Below are 16908 nucleotides of genomic sequence, written 5' to 3' on the forward strand. Positions count from 1 at the left end.
AACCTCTGTGATGAAATTTGTAAGTAATTCACTTTCCACTTAAGCCCACCAGTGTGAGATCTAATGTTGCCACCCAGAACACTAATGAAGGAAGTCAGACGGCAGTGCAGCTAGCCCTTGGGGACTCATTTCTCATATCACGGAGAAGTAATTTCTGTCATTTTTGGCCATCTGGTAGCCTGGATTGTGAAGATGAAGATTCATTCAAGTAGGGCTTAAGAGCTTGGGCCCTGGAGTCTTTTTTGGATTCAAATCTGTTTTCTGTTTCTCACCTAGCCTATAACTATAACTTAGTTTTCCACCCATAAATAAAATCTTCATAGGGTATTATTTCCTTATTATAAGGAGTTATTGAGATAATACAGTACTTATATAAAGTAATCGACATAAGATCTTATGTATAGTAAATGCTTAAAGTTAGCTATTATTAAAGTGTTAGTAATAGTGGTGGTAATAGTATTAGGAGTAATAGTAGTATTTTTATAAAGTCTACCTGTCTGTGACATAGGCCTTATTAATTTCATTTTTAAGCTCTAAGGTACATCATCAGGCCTGTCACACACCAAGATGATATTTAGAGGTTTTCTCTTTTTTTTTTTTTTTCTTTTAAATTTTATTTATTTATTTTTAGCTGTGTTGGGTCTTCGTTGCTGCGTGCAGGCTTTCTTTAGTTGCGGTGAGCAGGGACTGCTCTTCGTTGCGGTGAGCGGGCTTCTCATTGCAGTGGCTTCTCTTGCTGTGGAGCATGGGCTCTAGGTGCACAGGCTCAGTAATTGTGGCTCGTGGGCTCTGAGCTCAGGCTCAATACTTGTGGCTCACAGGCTTAGTTGCTCTGTGGCATGTGGGATCTTCCTGGACCAGGGCTCGAACCCATGTCCCCTGCATTGGCAGGCGGATTCTTAACCACTGCACCACCAGGGAAGCCCCTAGAGGTTTTCTCTTGTAGTGATTAACCAAGTGTTTCCTTTTGTGGCTAGATTATAAGCAACAAGGTATTACTGCATCTTTATGACACAACTCTGCAATCCGACATTAAATAGCACTGCATTTCTTTTCCTGACATTCGGAGTAAATAGTGGGCTATAATCATTTTATACACATAAGAACATAAATGTCGGTAATATTTAGTGATAAGAAAATTTGTTCTTAATGTGTATAAGTGGGCATGTTCTCTAATAACCAAATAAGGTCCATTGTAATCAGAAAAGAGCTAAGACATTTTCATTATGTTACTCTGCATTCTTCCTATAGCACTAGACCGTAGTGGAGAGATTCTCAACTTATAGTAAGAACCACGCTTTTCATCTGCTCACTAAGTCTGTAAGGATGTCCAAAAGCACCCAGACTTCTTAACACAAAAATTCAAATGGTTTAAGTCAGAAAAGCACTTCGCTTGAATTTGCCACTTCCTGTTGCATGGACCAGTACTGGAAACCTGCTTTTACTGACATGCTTACATATTCAATTTGCTTTTGTCTTTACAGTTCCACCAAAGATCTCCAACATTTCCTCGGATGTCACTGTGAATGAGGGCAGCAACGTGACCCTGGTCTGCATGGCCAATGGCCGTCCTGAACCTGTTATCACCTGGAGACACCTTACACCAACTGGTAAGCAACCTTCCAGTCCCCCAGATGTCATACACTATTTAGAATATCCTCATGTTTCTGTGATTCCATTGGATCCAAAAGGCAAGCATGTATATTGTTATTAAAACACTATTACACTAGTGACATAGGACTTGTTTAGGGTCATCTCTGGTCTTGGCTAATGTATCCATCTCTATAAAGTCTGCAACCATAGGGGGAAATATATATATATATATTTTTTGATGATTTATATATGATATATTTCATTTTCAATAGAACACTTCCTCAAGGCAACAAATATAGAAGCATTAAATGCATTAAATGACTTAGAATTATGTCTGAAATATATGCCAGGTTGGTGCCTGAATGTCTTGGGGCAATATTTTGTATGGATTAAATTTCCATAGCTCTTTGTATGTTTTTTTGTTTTGCTTTGCTTTTAAATATAGTTTCCTTATATGTAGCACCTTGTGATGCAATCTTTTAGGAATAATACAAAATTATTTGTGACTTCTAATATCCTATCCTTAGCATCTGGCTCTGTGGAGGGGCACCAGGCATGGACTAAACTTCATGAGCTCATTATGTATCCCCAGCTATGGATGCTAATTCAGTGAAAGTCAGAAAATAATTTCTCAGGAATGTTTTCTGCGTTCTCCCCTCCTCCTCCCACTATAACTGGGTTCTGAGGTTCTGCTGCCTTTTGAGATTCATTTAAATACTTTACCAAATTATTTAGTATTAACTGCATGCGTCCTCCCCTACTCGACAGATGAAATTTTCTTATATGCAAAACCATGCCTTTGCAAATGACACAGTATTTGTAGAATGGGGCCTGCTATTTAGTTTTTCCAAAAAGAGGAACTATGGATCAATTATTCTTACAAAATGTCATTTATTTTGGTAGCTAACCCCCAAAATTTAACTGATTTATATCTGATATTCTTTTAAAGTTTTCTCATATAAAATCTAGATATCTAGTTTATAACATATTAATTCTGAAATGAACACCATGAAAAATTGTTGTGCAAAGCTAGATAGGCAATGGGAGCTATCCCGAAATACTTCTAAAAGGCCAGGCCAGGGTAGTGTTTGGTTGTAGCATCTTTAAATATTTTGTATTTTGTGGTGTGAGAATAAGGGCCTCCCTTTCATATTAGCCCTCAAATTAATTTATCAGGTGAAGTTTGGACTAACCTATGGAATGGTCTTTTATTTAGGCAGCTATTCTTATTAGAGGCTTCTATTTTCTTAAGACAATGTCACTCAAAACCCATTCTATTGTTAATGCATACAGCTTGTCATTTATTGATAATATATAAAAGCAGTAAATGAGGCACTTATTTGGGGGATCAACCTCAAACTCATATCCTGTCATTCCCATCTTAAACCTCACATGGAAAAAAAATATATATGCAGGCTTATCTGAAGTGTGAATATCAGATAACATATTATCTGGATATCATATACATTTCCCCTGGATTAAATTAAACCTCCAGAGCACATTCTCCTTGAATGGAATTATATTAACCCTCAATCCCACAACACCTAGACCGTTCCCATGTAGAACTGCTTTTACTAAATGACTATTTGGTATAAAAGTTTTGGGCACATATTTAAGGATGTTACAAAACAGGGGTCCCCAATCCCTGGGCCACAGACTGGGACTGGTCTGCAGCCTGTTAGGAACCAGCCCACACAGCAGGAGGTGAGTGGTGGGCGAGTGAGTGAAGTTTCATTTGCCGCTCCCCATCGCTCCCCAGTGCTCACATTACCATCTGAACCATTGTCCCCACTCTCCCCACCCCACCCCACCCCTGTCCAGTCTGTGGAAAAATTGTCTTCCATGAAACTGGTCCCTGGTGCCAGAAAAATTGGGGACCGCTGTTAAAAAAGATATCCTCTAAAATCATTGCATTTTCTGCAATGTTGTTTTTGAGAGATTGTTAATTGTATTACATAGTTTCCTCTGAAAGGACACTTTGAGAAAGCTCCTCTTTGTTTTCAGTGTTTCTACTGTCCTTTCTCTAAGCAATGGTTTGTTTTTTAAAATGAACCCAATGAGTTTTTACAAATAATCATGAGTCCTTCATTGTATTGACTGTTACCAAACTTAGAGCCAAATTTATGACTGGTCTGTGAAAGAATAGAGGAAATCATATATAAATTACACATTAATGAAGTGGATTTTAAATAAACTGTGTGGAATTTTATGACATCAAATCCATATACAGACACACTCTTGCTTTCATCTTGTTTTCTTACCATTATTTTCATATTGTCTCACCTTTTGTAATTAATTTAAATGTTTATATATATATATGTTACTTATAATCTCAATTTTTATGGAATAAGTGGAGATAAGAGAAGGGAAGAAAGAAGGAAGATGGATTATATTCAAGTTATAATCAAGGAATGAACTGCATTAATAAAAATACTTTATTCCTTTGGTGTACTATTGACTAGTAAACAGTTTTGGGTTTTTTTTTCAGGGAAAAATGCTATTGGTGATCTGAACCTAAAGATATACTCTTTTTTATCCCCTCAGTTTAGAAAAGTAATGAGATCAAACCAGAGTTTCAAGGCCTTCCCAGGCTCGTTCTAGGAGTTTAGATCTTCATGGCTAACTCTAGTAGACTTTTTCATGGTAGTAAACATATGGTTTGAACCCTGAATAACCTGGTTATCCATGATGTTTCAAGTTATCAAAAGACCAAAGGACAAGCTAGATCTTTCACAATAAAGGCAGCATTTACATACAGTCAGAGAACCCTAGGGACTTCAAATCAACTAGAAAAATTGGTGTACACACAGGGATTTCCAATAGTCAGCCTAGGGATCAGAAAACTAGTCCCTGGGCCAAATCCAACCTGCCTCACATTTTTACTACCTGCAAGCTTAGAATAAATTTTAAATGGTTAAATGGTTAGAAAAAATGAAAAGAATTCTATTATTTAACATGCAAAAAAATATATGATATTCAAATTTCAGTGCCCATAAATAAAGTTTTAATGAAACAAAACCATGCTTATTCAGTTACAAGTTGTCTATGGATGCTTTTGTTTTTTGTTTTTTGGTTTTTTTTTAGTAAAACAGCAGAGTTTAGTTGCAACAGATATGGCTTAGCCCCTAAAGCCTAAAATATTTTCTACCTGGCCCTTTACAGAATAGTTTACAGACCCCTGCTCAAGGCTATGGCTTGGGGCATAGGTCAAGGATTTTCTGCACTCATCTATGACTCCATGGGGCTTTGGGGATATCCCCCATTAAATTCCTAAAGACATCTCAAGGGAAAGAACTTTATTCTTCTATAATCCTCTATCTAGGCCCTCTCTATGGGTCAAATTCTATTCTGGCGCATACAAAACTAGTTCCCTGCTGCATTCACAGACTCAAGGGCAGCCTCCAATTCTGTCTACAACAGGTATTAATTCCCAAGCCTACTCTTTCATCTCTTTCACATCTGACCTAAATAACCACCTGATCATAATCATATTCTTGAGGACAGGAGAGAGAATCTGCCTTTACTGCTATACAGGATACCAGGATTTTTTGTTTTATGTGTGTTTTTTATTCTTTTCAAAATTTGGAAACAGGGGGTGATCCTTTTCAGCCTATAATGCTAAGCCTTTCATGGAGACACCCAAAGAAGAGGCTCTGCTCCCTGTGTGACAGCAAAGCTACTGCAACCCTTAGCCATATGTGCAAAAAAACCCAGCTAGCTTTGTTCAATTATTAATTGTGCCTTCAACAGTACAGAGTGTGACTGCCTTGCAGAAGAAATGTACCTGTAATTAGCTCGACCTCACAGGGACCTTGAGCCCTGAAACTGGGAAGATTTCATGCAGGTTTCACAAGTACCTGATTACCTGTCATTTGATAACACAAGGGGTAGAAAGGAAAGTAGGTGCAAGGTATATTTTTATGAGAAGAATATTTATTACCTCTTAATTCAGTTTTTAAAAAAAATTTTTTTCATTGGGTCATTTTGTTTGTCTTTCTTTTCACACCTGAAATTTCTTTTTCAAGTATACTGCAAGTGTTTTTAAAGAGGGAAGTTAGAAGAATGGTGAATTTTTTATATATACAAAATCAAAACATATACCTGACATAGATGGAGGAGAAGAGATTGCTGCATTCCATGGTTGCCTCTCTTGTATTTCTGATTTCTTAATTTTTTCTCTCTTCAGTTTTTCTATATAATCAAAATGATGTGTCATGTATGTGGTTGTTAAATGTGACCTATTTTCTCCCTTAATTAAGTTAGACTTTCATAATCCTGTAACTCCCAGAGGGCAATTGCACCGTAACATGTATTTTCTATGGAGTGTTTGATCTCCCTTCTATGAGCAACGCTGCTCCCATCTTCATTTAACTTTGTTTCTTCTCACATTCCAAAGAAAGTCCCTTTCTCAAGTGTGCCTCATGTGGTGTCAGGATTGTTCATGGTTACAGAGTTTCTGTGCATTTCATTTCTACAAAGGTTTTTACATCCTCAGTAACTTTCTATACCTGAAACACTCAAAAGGCACACTGAGAACTTAGCCCCTTAGCCTGAGAACAACTTAGCAGGCACTGTACAATTCTCTTGTCCAAGCCAGAAGCCAGATTGGACATCAACACCCCATACAGAAAACTCACGTAAGAAATATTTTCTATTAAAAAACACACACACTCACTAACTTGAAAAGATACATGCAGTGCAGTATTCATAGCAACACTATTTATAATTACCAAGATATGGAATCAACCTAAGTGGCCATCAAGAGATGAATGGATAAAGAAGATGTGGCATAAATATACAATGGAATACTACTCAGACATGGTCCCTGCACAGATGGAACTTATAGTTCAACAAGAAAGCAGAGTATTAAACTAATACTTGCATGAATAACTACTTAATTAGATTTATACCGTATAAAGGAAAATTGTAGCTTTCAATAAGACCATAAAACAAGGCCATATAGCAAAATCTGCAAGGCAAGCAAAGCTCCCCTGAGGGGAGCTTACGCTGAGACTTCAAGGAGGAATAGGACCAGACCAAGAAAACAGGGTAGGGAAAGTATCCTAGGCAGAGAAAGAGTATACATAATAATGCATTGAAGAATCCAGGCCAGCATCTTTATGCAACACCATGATGTTAGTGTTTGGTTACTTTTTTTTTTTTTTAGATTTTTTAAATAGATTAAAAAATTTTTGTATAGATTTAAAAATAATTATTTATTTTATTTATTTATTTTTGGCTGCATTGGGTCTTTGTTGCTGAGCACGGGCTTTCTCTAGTTGCAGCAAGTGGGGGCTACTCTTCGTTGCAGTGCATGAGTTTCTCATTGCGGTGGCTTCTCGTTGCGGAGCACCGGCTCTAGGCACGTGGGCTTCAGTAGTTGTGGCTCGCAGGCTGTAGAGTGCAGGCTCAGTAGTGGTGGCTCACGGGCTTAATTGCTCTGTGGCATATGGGATCTTCCTGGTCCAGGGCTCGAACGCGTGTCCCCTGCATCGGCAGGTGGGTTCTTAACCACTGCACCACCAGGGAAGCTCCTCTTTTACTTTTTAATATTCTTGGTTTCCCTTTTCAAAGAACAGAAAAATAAAGAAAAATCTTGCTCTATTTTCTTTTCAGAACCTTACTTGTATGTTGGTTTTAAATATACAATGTAGTGTATACCAGTGTAGCAGGTATATAGACAGTTATTTTTGTGTGTGAATATCTTAAATTTAGGTCAGGAACATATTCTTTTCCCATGCATATAGTTCCATAATAGCCTAATCAAGTAAATACAAACTCTTTTTGCAGTAATAACCTTGTCATTAAAACAAATGGGTAATTTAGAAAATGAAGACTACAGAATTTAACTGCATGATTGCTGGCCTCCAAACCTTAAAAATCCTTACGAGACTAACAATAACTGACACTGACAATCTTTAAGCCATGGGAGGATTTCCACAACCAGATGTTCTGGCCATTCTGATGAGTGTTGTACAGATGCCCTTGTACCACCAGCACCTCACTCTTGCTCTTCCCAGATGTGTCATCAGATCCCCAGAAAACTCTTCCTGAAGAGAAATGAACCATCCTAGATTTGTCCTTGGGGAACTAGCTTGGATTTGAGTGCTTCAGGACATTTTGGAAGCTTGCGTGGAATTGGGGGGAATGGTGGCAATAGCTTAATCACAAACTTTGCACATGGCCTAGGAGAACAGAAATAGTGTCCACATCTCTCAGCGTCTCATGACTTCAAATATTTTTTCCGTTATTCCAAATAGTCTGTGTTTTCTAATTTTAAACTAGGTCTAAAAATAAATCTTTGCCAAAGGTTATCATGAGAGTTAAAAGAGAACATGTAGGTGAAGTCCTTAGCACAGTGTTAGCTATTATTGATATTCTTATTTTCAATATCTCTTTTAATTTTTTTATCCATATGTCAGATTTCCATAGTGAAAGTTTGGGGGTGATTGATAATTTTATTGAAAACAACTTCATGCCATCTTTATTCATTCTAACACAGCAACCAGGGAGACTTTTAAAATGCTCTCACCAAGGCTAGTCTTAAAATGTCACATCTTTTATTGTATCACATTTCAACATACTCACTTGAGGTGTTCATCTTTCAAAAGGGCATGACAAAAACATCTTGTTAGGGAGAAATTTTCTGGTGTGACTTATTTGTGTGTCCATGCTACTTCTCCTAGAGGACAGTTTTCCCAGAGTCTGGCTGTGTAACAGCTAATACTTTATTAACTGTAGCTGTAGAGAGCCCTATAGGTTGTAAATTACAATGATATTTTTTAAATAAAATTTGTGTACAGTGACACCAAAAAATGACCAACAATTTCTCCAGTTTTCCAGTTGGACCTCTTGCTACTAGGTATTTACCCCTACTACAAAAATACTGTTTCTAAATTTTAAAATGGTTGAGTTAATTTTCCTGCTTGATTTCCCAATTTCCTATTGTCTTTGGGATAAAGTTCAAACTAAGCATGGCAGAACCCTTCATTCAACCTATTTTCCTATCCCTAAACTCCTAATCATTCAACTTTAGGCAGTAGGTAGATTATACTACTTATATTTCAAGAATATGCCTTGTCCGCTTGCTTTGGGGCCTTCACACATCCTAGTTTTCGTCTTGAAACATGATTTCATATCTCACCAATATCATCATTTTGCCAGTATAACTTTTTCTTTTGAGGCCTTCAAGACAACACTCCCTACAGGAAGCCATATAATAGAAGTAGTAAAATTGCATTTTAATTATGTGCAATCTCTAGATTATAAGATCCATAAAAGTGCAGAAACTTATATGTCCTACTTATGTGTATATTCTTAACATGTTGCTTGGCATATAAGTGCTGAATCAATCAATCAACCATGAGTTGTTCAATTAAGGGCTTTATAAAAATAGTATTGTTGGGAAATAACTTACATCATGAAGTGGAAACTAAATACACATTGACAAGTAATTAAAGCATGAATGAATAGAAAGCAAACTGCAAATGACACAATAAGAATTATATAACTAAGGCTATCCAACTAATAGTTTCATTAATCTCTTCCTGAGAAGGTTTCAGAAATTTCAGGAAAGCTCTCCATGTCCTGTTCAGATCTGTTTCTTCTTTGTTGCCCTGATGTGCTGATTTGCTTCTGTGAGACTCTCATCATTATCCACTGGGCTCAGAGAATTCTCTGAAATCTTCATATTTTTGTATCAAATGCTTTGACATTCTCTTTATCACTAATTTATTATCAGAAATTATTCTTCTCAGCAGTTGTCACACTCAGTAATTGTCTTAAAAGTTTATGTTTTTACTATTTTCCTCATGAAAGCAGAGCAGGCACCTACATGTTCTTAGTCCCATTATGTCACCTAGCACAGAGGAAGCGCTCAGTAAAAATTTATTGAATGAATAAATGAATTACTTATTCTAGCTAAATGTCAAACTCTGTTAGAATCTGCTTAAAGTTTAGACTTTAAGAACAGAATCTTCATAACTATAGTTTTTCTTTGCTGTATCATATATCTCAAATATATAAGACATTGTCTTTCTGTAAGACACATTGTAAAATGACTAGTGCAGATTTCTGTATCTGGGAAATGTTTTTTTTAATATGTGGTAACAAACCTCTCAGCACTGTCACACCAATGAATTAGTGCTACATTGAGGGTTGGGGGTTGAGTGGCAGAAGTTCAGGCCCACCTGGTTTTGGTAGTAGAGAACAGTTCACAGGTTGAGTCAATCTGTAAAAGGAACCTCCATTGCCGAGCTGTAAGTTTTATAACATCTCCTACAATTCCCTATAAACCATCCCTTCTGGCTGTAGCCACCTGTGGCATAATTTTCATCTTCACTATTAGATTTCTACATCTGGCCAATCATTAGGATTACCTCGAGGCAAAAGTTTTTAAAAATACAGATTCCCTGCCTCACCCCACACTTAAATCATCTCTTGCTGAATTACGGGATTCTGTAGGATTAGATACTCCCAGTGAGTCAGAGGACCAGCAACATGAGCATAATGATGACTCTGCAAGCACAGGAGGGCAAGAAAATCTGAAGGAGTGATTCTCTGGCTTTATTGTACTGGAAAATCATCTGGAGAATCTTGTTAAAATATGAATTCTGATTCAGTGGGTATGGGATGGGGCCTGAAATTCTGCCTTTCTAACAAACACCCAGGTAATGTTGGCTCTGCTAGTCCATGGACCACATTTTTGGCATCATCCTGGATCTTGAGATCAAAATAGATTGGAAGATACTGGCATGTTATAAATAGCCTAGCACAGAGGAACACCTAGGAAAGTCCCATAATGTACATAGTATTCACCACATATTGTTACAGTGTTTTATATTTTAATTTCTCTGTTTCACTCGAAAGATTCAGAGATGGTTTAGAGAATAGTAAAAATAATAATGGCTTTGAGAAATAGGACTGACTCTTGCCTACCAACGTTGGACCGTGATCAACAGAATTGGCATCACCTTGTAGCTTTATAGAAATGCAGAATATTGGGCCTCACTCCAGACCCACTGAATCAAAATCTGCATTTTATCAAGATCCCTGGGTGGTTTGTATGCACATTAAACTTTGAAAAGCCCTAGACTAGAGGTGAAATTCTTTGTATGCAGAGAAAGCTGTTTTCTTCAATGTTTGAGGTCTAGAAATTTAAGAATTTTTCCCACTTTCCTTACTAAGTAGTAATCCTAAATTTTATCCCCACCTGCATTCCCTCCAGATGTATTCCTACCAAGAAAACAAACAAAAAACTGGTGTAGGGATGGGGGTGGAGTTACTGGGCCATTGAATATGACTTGGAAAGGAGAACCGTCTGATGCTTTACCTACATCAGATGCTGCTGCTAAATATTGCAGGAAATTTTTAGCTTAGTGCATGAAGAAATACTGTCTGAATGACAGCAGCCACTTTTCTTATCATTTTTTGTAACAGCTTTATCTACAAAATGCAGACAATAATATGGTGCCCTGCCTGCCTCATGCTGTTGCTTTGAAGGATCAAATGAGATAATGAATATGAAAGTAGCTTGAATAGTGTAAAGCTCTCTAACAACTGTAAGGGATTAAGAGAAAGAGTGACTTGGTAGAAGAATGCAGAATTTAGAGTCAGAAAACCTGGGTTCAAGTCTCTGCTCTTCGCCATTTACTTTTTAGGGGTTTGGGGTAAGTCCTTTAAGCCCTCTACTTTTCACTTGTAAAATATGAATAAAATAATACCTGCTGGGCTTCTCTGGTGACGCAGTGGTTGAGAGTCCGCCTGCCGATGCAGGGGACGCGGGTTCGTGCCCCGGTCTGGGAAGATCCCACATGCCGCGGAGCGGCTGGGCCCGTGAGCCATGGCCGCTGAGTCTGCGCGTCCGGAGCCTGTGCTCCGCAACAGGAGAGGCCATAACAGTGAGAGGCCCACGTACCACACACACACACACACACACACACACACACACACACAAAATAATAATAATAATACCTGCTCACCTACCAGGATTCCTGTGTTGTCTCAAGTGAGATAGTGTACATGAAAGTGATTTATTAATGATAAAGCATTATTCAAGGGCTGCTTGCTGTTACTATTATCTTAGATTCTGCAAAAAAAAATATAGACTTAAATTACAGTAGTCATTTTGGTTAGATAGTAGAAAGAACTGACTGCAAGGCTATGAAGCACTCCATCTGACCAAAATAAGTACTAAAACCAGGGAAGTGCTTCTCAGAGTGTGGTCCCCAAACCAGCAGCATTAACGTCACCTAAGAACTTGTTAGAAATGTAAATTATCAGACCCCAAGCCAGACCTACATGAATAAGAAACTCTAGGAGTGGGGCCCAAGGGTTTGTAATTTAACAAGTCTGCCAGATGATTCTGATGTTCCATAAACTTATACAACCCCTGCCCTATAAAGGGTGTAAAGAAAATACATCTTTTGAGATAGGATTGTATGCTATTTTTACCAGGCACGAGTATAGGAATATTTGAGATTCTATGTAGTAATGAAATCAATAGGAAACATTGTGATGACCTGGTTTGTGTGTGTGTGTGTGTGTGGTGTGTTTAAAACTATTTGATATATAAATGCACCATCACATTTCTATGGCTCGTATTTCTGTCACTTTAGATGAAGAGGTTTAGAAGTAACAACTGCACAGAAATTCCCACTTTGTCTTTTTCCATCTGTAGTCTAATGATATTTGAAGCTAACATATCACTTCAAATATGCACACACTTCTGAAATCCTCATCCTTCTCTAGCTATACGTGTTCATTTTCAAGTCTCCCAGCACACTGAGGCTACAGTTAATTCTAATAAAACACAAAAACCTCAATAGGTTACTCAAATGGGGTCACACTGCCCAGAAAAGACATGTCAATGAAGTTATCCCATGTCACTTAAGAAACATATGTGAGAAGCATACTCTTTTACCAAAAAAAAAAAAACCCAAAACAAAAAAAAACCCTGCCATTTCCTTTATGTGTCATCACCCTCATTTTATGCATCAGATCAGGTATTTTTCTCAAGTTGGTCAACAATTCAAAAGCCCAGGAGGCTCTGTGAAATCACATGATTGTTAAATTGTGATGTTGTCTGCTGTTGACTAAAGTGTTAAAATCTGATGAGGGGAAGAGAAAAGGAAAAAAAGGACTTTAATAATTCAGTTGGCAAATATCAATGCAAATCAGATCTAATTCTTCAAGGTATTCTAGTAATAAAAACTGAAATGTCAGTCTTTGAATGACATCAGTCTTTTGTGAAAAAAAATTTTTTGGCCTGATCACTGAGGCTTTATGCTGTTTTGGCTATGGAAAGACAGATCCAGATCAGGGAATGAGGGATTTGAAAGGCAGATGGGAAAATAGTACAGAAAGTTAGTTCTTCATGAGGCAATCCAATAGATATTTCGTATTTTTAAAAATTCTCACTATTCCAATAAATAAATAAAGTCATGAGAAAATTGCTTTAAATTACAACAAACAATAAATTCCAAAATTTCACCCTAGAACAAAAGGCAGTCCAAATATAGCACATGGTATTGAGGACTTGGCTGCTCATAGCTTAGTGTCATTTTGGTGTGGACACAGACATGGGCAATTCTTTGGGTAACTCTGGAATTTAAACAGCTTACTTTTGGAGCTGTCTGGGAGAAGATAGGTAGATTCCCTTGTTCCTTGAAGAGAGAAGAAGTAGACATCTTTTATTTTCACAGAAAGTAATTAATTGTGGTAACTATACTTGCTGCCCCTGCAATGACTTCTATAAGCCCACTTATTTAAAATAATTAAGTAAGCCCACTTATTTTTTTTAACTGTCACTGTAGTATTTTATTCAGCTTGGGTTGCCATTAAAAAAAAAATACCATAGACTGGGGACCTTAAATAACAGATATTTATTTTCTCACAGTTCTGGAAGCAAGAAGTCCATGACCAGGGAGCCGCATGGTCAAGCTCTGGTTAGAACTCTCTTCCTGGCTTGTAGACAGCTGGCATCTTGCTGTGTGCCCACCAGACCTCTTTCTGGTGTGTGCACAATGGAGAGAGAGGGAGCAAGCAAACTCTCTGGTGTATCTTCCTATAAGGGCACTAATCCCACCATGAGGGCTCCACCCTCATGATCTTATCCAAACCTAATTACCTCCCAAAGGCCCCATATCCAAATTTTGTCACATCAGGGGTTAGGGCTTCAGCATATGAATTTGCGGGGGAACACAATTCAGTCCATGGCATATAGTGTCTGATCTCATGATGCTGACCACCTGGACTCCTGGCTCATCTGTCTTTCTCTGAGCTCCTGGGTCACAGACTTGCAATGGCTCTATCCTCACGTTCTTTAGGACTGGATATATCCTGGAGATAAATCCTCTCTTAAACTCAGGATATGCAGCCATAATCCAGAGACCAAATGGGAATGGCAATAGAACTCTGTTGCTTACTCTCCTCCCTGAGACCAAATGTCCTGTCAATAGAGGAAACACCATTATGTCTTCTCCATAATGCCAAAGAACCAATAGGAGACTCAAAGCATGTCCCATTAGGTTATTCCTCTAACACACCCAGGCCAGGCTGGAAGGAAAATTTGTTTTACACATGTGTAAGTAGCTATAACTTCTGCCCTTGGCAGTTCTGTTCCTGACAGTCGCTAGAGGAGATAACTCCCCAGGAACCTTTAAGCACTCTAAGGTCTCCACAGCAGGCTGACTCAGCTGCTGGGTGTCAGAGTGGATCAGGGGCTCTGCTGAGGCTAGTGTGCAATGTTGCTAAGCCTTTAGGAAAGCATGTGAATCTTCACTCAGGTCTGTTTCTTGTCCACAGTGTGGCTCTGCCAAGGAAGTGTCCGTCAGCAACAGTAACTCACAACCTTATTCTATCATGCTGTGTAAGGGTGGGTAATTGGTGACTGGAGGACTTATAAAGGGCTGCTACCATGGCAGCGTGTCAGCACCTCATCTTGCTTCTGACCTGATCCTAAATAGTGTCTTCTTGTGGATACAGGCTCGGAGTTGTTTTATCAGATCCAGATAATTCATTTTTTAAACTCTCAGCTGCCTAAGGTGGTACCTTTCTGGGTTGGAACAGATTCTCAGTATCCACTGAGACACCAAGATACAGAGCTGGTTCTCTTTCTTTGGTGCTTCTATCTTAAATGAGAGAGTTCCATGAGATTTGGACAAACAAAAATAATAATTTAGGTCTTTTCTCACCACATGTACCATTACCACTACTTTTATTACTACTACTACCACCAACACTAATAATAACCTCACTAGTTTCAACTACTCCTGTTAATGATGGAATGTCTACCCCATGCCAGTCACGTCCAAGGTATTCAGCATTTGTAATTGCTAATTTTTATAGGAGATACTGGCCAGTCACTCATGAATGAGTCCATGAATTTTCAGAACCAACTCCCAGCTCAGGCCCAGAGCTCAATAGGCAATAACATATGAATTAAGAATTGGACCTGAGACCATTGCCAAGGGGCATTCCTGGCTTTGATCAGGGACAGAGAAAAATCTACCAGATATTAATAGATTCTCTAAATGAATTTTTCTCCCAGTTGGCCTTTCATAAGAAACCAATCAAACATAAACAGGTGATACAAAGATTTTATGTATATTTACATTATTCATATTACATACATTTGCTTATACATATATATATATATACATATATATACACATGACTTGCTTATGTTATTTGTATGAATTTGATATTATTGGACCTTTTAGGTTTTTAGAAATAAGTATTCCCATACCTTGTGATTTCTCAGTTTACATCAGTAAGAAACTAAGGCACAAAGCTGCAGTCCTAAGACTCAGTTGTAGTCACAAATCACACAATTTCCCTTCATTATGTTTGCCAAACTATCTTGATACCTGCATCATCAAAACATACCTGTGTATTAAGTATACACAGGTATAACTCTGTTACTGCACACATGGTGGCTTTATTCTCTCACTGTTCAGAAGTCCAAAATCGAGGTGTCAGCAGGGCCACACTTCCTCTGAAGGCACTAGAGGAGGATCCTTCCTGGCCCCTTCCAGCTTCTGGTTGCTTCTGGCCTTCCGTGGCTTGTGGCAGCATAGTTCCAATCTCTGTCTGTGTCCTCACATGGCCTTTTCTTCTGTGTCTCTGTATCTGGGTGTCTCAAGTCTCCCTTTCTTTTCTCTTATACAGCACCAGTCATTGGATTTAGGTTCCACCCTAAATCCAGGATGATCTCATCTTCAGATCCTTAAATACCTCTACAAAGATCCTTTTCCCAAATAAGGTCACACTCACTAGTTCTGGGAGTTAGGACTTGGACATATCTTTTGGCAGCCACCATTCAACCCACTACAATCTGCTTTGCAGAGAAAAAATAAAAAAATAAAGAATGATGAAATTCAAGTGTTACAAACCTAAATATCTTTTGAAAGGCAAAGTATGGGAATCTCCAAGTATTGCCATATTCAAATTAAATGTAATTAGACTTTGCCTTTATAATCAAGTAATCTGAAGAGAAGAGAGTTTACATACTGCATAATTCTCTGAGTTTACCTATAAAGACAAAGGCCTTTATAGAAAAACATAAAGGAAATATGCATTGTTACTAAGAGGAAAAAATTGGAAAGGAGGCTAACCTGGGTTTGAGTCTTAGACATGATTTGCTGACTGTGATCGTGGCAAAAGGACTTCCTTAAGCCATGTGATGGCCTACAAAATGGGGGGATAATCTGACTTTCTCGTTATCATGGGAATTAAAGAGATAGTGTTCATGAGGCACTTCCCATAGTACCTGGCCTGTTAAGCTCTTAATAAAGAAAGTTGCTATTATTATTGTACCATTAAAATTTCTAATTGAAAAAGGTATGATTTGTGTGCAAAGGCACACATTGGTGACTTTGGTCACACACGGTCACCAATTCACAAGTGACCATGCCTGTATGAAGAACCAAGAAACGGTGCTTTGTGACCACCTAGTGGCGTGGGAGGGAGATGCAAGAGGGAGGGGATATGGGGATATATGTATATGTATAGCGGATTCACTTCGTTATAAAGCAGAAACTAATACACCATTGTAAAGCAATTATACTCCAATAAAGATGTTAAAAAAATAATAAAAATAGGGCTTCCCTGGTGGCGCAGTGGTTGAGAGTCCGCCTGCCGATGCAGGGGACACGAGTTCGTGCCCCGGTCCGGGAAGATCCCACACGCCACGGAGCGGCTGGGCCCGTGAGCCATGGCCGCTGAGCCTGCGTGTCCGGAGCCTGTGCTCTGCAAAGGGAGAGGCCACAACAGTGAGAGGCCCGTGTACCGCTAAAATAATAATAATAATAATAA

The 16908-nt window shown here is 38.4% G+C and overlaps 1 protein-coding gene across 1 annotated transcript in view; it reads left to right on the forward strand.

Annotated features, from left to right (window-relative positions):
• LSAMP (limbic system associated membrane protein) overlaps nt 1–16908 on the forward strand; it is a 644611-nt gene that overhangs the window by 423452 nt on the left and 204251 nt on the right. The window contains exon 3 of the mRNA XM_082625495.1: nt 1485–1610. Coding sequence (XP_082481621.1) covers nt 1485–1610 — 126 coding nt within the window. The remainder of the gene's footprint in view (nt 1–1484; nt 1611–16908) is intronic.

Source organism: Mesoplodon mirus (assembly GCF_964341445.2).
Source record: "Mesoplodon mirus genome assembly, chromosome: 6".
Lineage (NCBI taxonomy): Eukaryota > Metazoa > Chordata > Mammalia > Artiodactyla > Ziphiidae > Mesoplodon > Mesoplodon mirus.